Source organism: Strongylocentrotus purpuratus, unplaced genomic scaffold, assembly GCF_000002235.5.
Source record: "Strongylocentrotus purpuratus isolate Spur 01 unplaced genomic scaffold, Spur_5.0 spur5_scaffold_3, whole genome shotgun sequence".
NCBI lineage: Eukaryota > Metazoa > Echinodermata > Echinoidea > Camarodonta > Strongylocentrotidae > Strongylocentrotus > Strongylocentrotus purpuratus.
Genome location: NW_022145609.1, coordinates 20,123,722 through 20,129,686, shown reverse-complemented (window position 1 = coordinate 20,129,686; position 5,965 = coordinate 20,123,722). Strand labels below are relative to the sequence as shown.

At 37.8% G+C, this 5,965-nt stretch overlaps 1 protein-coding gene across 1 annotated transcript; it reads right to left on the bottom strand.

Moving 5' to 3' along the window:
• Window positions 1-553: 553 nt before the first annotated feature.
• Window positions 554-2,947, bottom strand: LOC100889670. Its single transcript, XM_003724497.3, has one exon. It carries the CDS (start codon window positions 2,465-2,467, stop codon window positions 1,181-1,183), a length of 1,287 nt encoding a protein of 428 aa, XP_003724545.1. The 5' UTR covers window positions 2,468-2,947; the 3' UTR covers window positions 554-1,180.
• Window positions 2,948-5,965: the final 3,018 nt, after the last annotated feature.

Genomic DNA, 5,965 nt, shown 5'->3' with positions numbered 1-5,965 from the left:
AGTACCCTGTTTCATAAAACTGATTATCTGAGAGCAAATTTGTCATAGTAATTTAGCAATTGTTATAGATAACAAGTTTCACTTTGACTTCTTACTCGTTATCATAACCAGTAATTAAAATCTTATATCTCCTTCTACTTAAACAAAAACATATACTTCAAATTAATACATTGAAAATAATTATTTAGTACAGACCGTTTTGATGTCTTGGTAGATTTAAGCAGCTTTCATTATAGATAAAGAAAAATCACTCTTAAACTTCAAGGTTACAATGTCTTCTCTGCCCCTACTGCCCTCGACGTTATCATCAAGAGTTACATTGTACTTTCTGATTTTCATTGAAAAGTAAGATAACTGTCTTTCAGCATAAGCCAATTTGATTTAAATGACATGAATGTTACTCTGTAGTAGTACGGAATTATATTCTATATTTTCCCATTGCAATAAAATCAGTGAATAAAACTGGCACGTAAAATACACAATAAAATGCGTCTTCTCACCCCCAAAATGCAATCTCCCGTAGATACACACATCTAATTCGATGTTATATTACTTTTACTGTGTCCATTGTAATGCATGCATAGCAAATTATTGCACTCAAAGAATAATTGCGTTAAGTCACATACTTAAAAACGAAATCTTGTTATACAGACACGATCCTCCGCATTTCAATGCATCAAAGTTCATCGACAATAAAAAAAAAAGTTAAAACAAGAAAATGCATTTTACTTCATGAAAGTGGAGGCAGATGAAATATGGGAATGATGACATCAGTTGTTCAATTACAGGCCTGTCACATCATTCTTTTGTTACCATGGTTATCAATAATTCCAAACTCTAAGACATTTAAAGTACTGTCTTATCAGATGCATGTTGTAAGTTAAGAACCCCTATAAGGATAGATTCCTTCTTCCATACAGCACGTTCTTCATAGAAGAAAGTAAATTTCTTAATCAAAGCTGAACAAAACAACAATGCAAATAGTGACAGATAGACTGGAGAACAATGTACACGTAATGGACCATACAATGTATGTCTCCTTTAAACTGAAATTAAAGGATGGCTCCACACAAAATAGATATAATAAAATATAAAATATTAGTTGCTCGATTTTCATGTGTCTGTTTCAGGCATAATTCCTCTGTGTACAAAACTCAAAGTGATTTTTGGAAGTCATTGGTTAGGACACACTGGTGATCGTCGTCCTTCTCTTCAGGTTAGATGAGTTCGAGTTGTTCGTCGCGACCACCGACGTATTATGACGTCTTACAGGTGGAGGTCGTCCTGTCGCACTTCCATGCCCATCCGACGGCTCAATCATCGAGGGAATCGACCCCAACAGAAGATGACGGTTAGCCGCTTGTGATGGCCTGCTCTTCTGCTGTTCGGTATACAGTCTGAATAGAATCCCAAGATCAAGAGGAATGTTGGGAGAGTTCCGTTCTTGGATGCCACGCGGATCGAGGCGGTCAGTCGCCGCCGACGCAGCGCTCGAAACGCGGCTGTCCTTTCGGCGATTACCGCAGCGGCTACTGGATTCGCTATTGCGGTCCTTGTCGCGTTCCTGGAAAGCGAGGATGAGTTGGGTAAGCTGGTCCTGCTGGCGTCGCAACTGTCCAATCATTTGGATCTCCTTGTTGAAGCTGTGGTAAGGCGGGATGAAACGTCGGACGGTGCGGGATGACGACGACGTCGCCGGCGGCGGGACCGATTCGGACCGCGGATCTGCCGACTTCATCCGAGGATCGTTCACAAACATGGACGACCTGCTCTTGATCTCATCAATGAGCTTCTGCTGGCTGAACTTGGCCCATTCTGTGGAGTTCATGAAGTAGTCATTGTCTCTGGAGCTTACCGATGCCTTCCCCTCATCGAGCAAGATTCTGGCGCAATCGTAGTGGCCGAGTTTAGTGGCTAAGAGGAGAGCGGTGCATCCCTGCTTATTCCTCTTATCAACCACGATGCAATCCTTCTTAAACGATGACACAAGCCTCTTCACGATATTGGTGTACCCTTGGGATGCGGCAAGGTTCAATGGGGTATCACCATTTTTGTCCGGCATATTCTTTTCAAGTTTATCCTCCGGAAGAAGTGCTTCCACTGCCTTTTCCCTGCCGTGGAGGCAAGCGAGACCCAGCGCAGACCGTCCCATAAAATCCAGGATGTTCAATTCCGCTCCTGCCTTTAGCAACACTTTAATACACTTCATTCCATGTTCCTCTGGCGTCAACATGGCGGCGACCATAAGAGGCGTATAGCCAGCAGAATCCCGTTTGTTCACGTTAGCTTTCATGGAGATCAGCAATCTCACCTGGTGCAGCCTACCGCCTAAGATGGCCCGGTGAATACCCGTCCCACCCGGACTCCATATCTCCGGGAGGCTGGTCACCACAGTGTTCACCAAAAGTCTATCCATGGTACCAGAAGTTTCCCATGATGATACGCGATTCGATTGAGTAGAAATCATAGATGTGTCTCTCCCCGCTACAATGTTAATCCCACATTCAACATTAAGATAACTTTATCACATGTAGAAAAGATAACTTTATCACATGTAGAAAAGATAACTCAATCACATGTAGAATAGATAACTTCTGTTTACGTTGCCAGTCAATAGTGCTCGACTCTGTGCATTCAATGATCTCGCAATCATTGGCACTCATACGGTATCGGATTTCAAGCGTGGAGACAATTTCGGCGTTCCCTAGCAACGGGTGCCGGGGAGCCCGCTACCTGGCGTACAAAAGGTTAACCCAAGAGCCGCAACCTCGTTACCTCCCGGTCCCAAAAGAAAATCGGTATTGATCGTTGCGAGACATGAAAGAATACACCACAAAAACATTGACTCAGGTTTGATGAACAACAATAATCGAAGTTTGTGCCAAACTTTAAATAGCAAAGAAGTGTGTGGATATATAGACGTCGGTTTCTTTTATATGAGACTCTATCGAGCATGACTTTAAAGAGCCCTAAGTGATGAGCGGGGGACGGGCTTAAAGTGTATGCGATTGAAGTATCCGATGAAACGTTGTAGTGTCTAATACTGTTTTAAAAACAATCTTGATTGTCAACATAGCTCATGGTGATTTTCATCTTATGGAATTTATCCAAATACCTTGGAATATGTGACTTTTAAATACATTTTCGAAATCGAAGTATATTGCACTTTGTGACAGATCAGTGAGAATTTTTTTTTTTACAGAACTTTTAGTCCTTTGAAATCCGAATCAATAATGTCAAAAGAAACTATTGGAGAAAGAGTAACAAACTTGAGCAGGCTTTATAAACTCAAATAAGTTATTCGAAATAATTCGTAGTATTCCGAAACATCCGGTACACTCTTCCATCAAGAAGAAGTTTTAATTGTCTTGATGATTTAGTTTATGATCTTTTCAAGTTATATTTATCATTTTAATGACATGACAACCCTTAAGTTTGATTTCATTTCATTCTCATGTAAATAGCACAAAAATATACAAATAAACATTTTCAATTTTGATGCAAATACACAAATGAAAGTTACATTGAAATGTTGAATAACCTGCAAATTATATTGGAAAATAAAAAGAAAAAATAAGAATAAAGCCTGAGAGGCCTTGTGGTCGTAAATTCCCTCAAAGAAAAATGGTATTAGTTTGCAAAAATATTTACAGTTTTACTTTAAACATACAACAAACAACTCAACAGAAACATACAAGACATACAACTAGTACGGTATCAGAAATATATAGATAAAGTAATCAAGATAATTACGACTGATATAAATCATTCATATTCAAGTATGAAATGATCTTTAAGTTTCTTTTAAATCCGAATGTAGTTGAGCAAGTATGTAAAATGTATGAAGTCCTCCCTGTCTTTATACATGTAAAATGGCGCTATTGCGAGCTTCTGGTGTCATTTCAACTTTGTAAACACAAGATAATGTTATGTTGATTTTACTAGAAGACGTTAAGAGTGTTCCGAGAGTGTATACAAACACTACCTATTTTGGATAGTACTTAGGGAGGAGCATTTACAAAACAAATATAAAACACTTCAAGACCCGTAAGCTTTAAGTCACGACTTACCATTGTTATGTAACCCAACCTACAATAGATTCCCCTCGTGGTATAATAACAAAATGCCTGTGCAAATAATAAGAGTGATCTAAGATATCGTCAAGGATTCTATTTCGAGGGGGAATAGAAAGCGAAGCACTGGCTTCAAAATAATCACTGGTTTTGTACAATCGTATAAATGATAATGATGATGGGCAATGGTGGATAGTGACCCTATTATGAGGAGGGTATCACAAAGTATGAATAAGTTAAGACTCTCTTTCGTGACGCAATAATGGTATAGTAAGTCGTGAAAAGGTTGTGAGTGTGAGGGAGAGCGATCGATATCGAGATTAAAGAGGTCCTTTTCTAGATTCGCTTGGTATGGATTAGATAACAGTTCGAAGCACGACTAAGCCAATATATTCTTTAGAAAAAGCATTGTTCAGTTCCAGGCAATGCCATTGATAGATACAGTTAACAACGACATTATTCATACCTTTACCAAGTTCTGTAATTGTATGTGAAAAATCGATTTGTCCCGATTTACGTTCTTGAGATTGCGACGTATTAAAGCTTACATCTAAAAAGTATTCAACAAAGGCCCTTATTCATTTGATCCACCTTTCATTTCTCAGTTACGAAAAACACAAACGCGCCAAATTCACAAAGGGTATGAATAATTTATTATGTATAAAATAAATTAATAAATTATGTATGTGTCTAAACCTGGCCTCGGCTAGCTTGACCAACGGAATTTATAAGTTAATTTGGTCAAAGCAACTTTTAAATTAGTAAATAATGTGAGGAACTTAGGGACTTCGCTCTTTGTTGTAAGTTTTCTTAAAACAAGCAGACACCCAATGACTATAAGGAAATAGTATTGGCCTAATTGCACTTTGAATTTAGCGATTGCGCGAACCTATAATATACAAGCTTTGCATATTTCACATTAAGATTTCTCTTTGTTACATGACTTTCACCATTAAAAACAAATTATGCATTCTCTTGTTAATTCTTATATATGAGACCGCCATGTTATGTGGAATATGGAACAATAAAATAATCAAACAAAATTCAGATAATTTGCTCTCGAGTTAGTTGTTTTCTTATTACGACAAATAAGAATTCGTTTCATCCCAACTCAAGTCATTCATATCATTTTCTAACAGAAGTCGATGTATCTACGTTTTCATCTTTGTATTTCTATCCATGAATACTTAAAGTTAACAACTAAATTATTCATACCCTGACTGAGTTTTGTATTTTTAAAAGTATGTACAAATTTGAGCTGTCCCGATTTATCGTTCTTGAGAATGTGACGTAACAAAGGTTACATCTAAAAGTATTCAACGTAGGCCCTAATTCAACCAGTCCACCTACAAGCATGAAATGGACAAGGGGTATGAATAATTTAGTTGTTTACTGTATCTATTTTGTCTGTTCCCCGAATTCCTTACAAACCGGTCCATTTCTTTCACTCTGACTATTGTAATGTCTCCCTCTCTCGATGGCATCTTGGTCAAGAGGAATATTGTCCGTCTCTTTTTTCGTATAAAGAACAGGTGACAGTTTTCAATCATAATAAATTGGCAAAAAAAAAAAAAAAATGAATCTAAATATTGTAAACGAATTGAGAGTTTGAAGAATGTCAAAACTATTGCAACTTGTGATGTGACTTAATTAAGTCCTCACGGTGAGTGACAACATACAACATACTAGTGCTAGTAGTCGGAATGCTTGTGGGAATGGCCAACATGCCAGAGGTGGGGGGGGGGGGGGGGGGGGGGGCTTTTGTACCAAGAAAACACGTTGTTTAAAAAAAACTTCAGATGTTTATTTGTCATTACATTAAAATAAATTTTATATTATAATTTTTATTCAATAGACCATTTTTGTAATGTAATCAAATTTGATGCATAAAG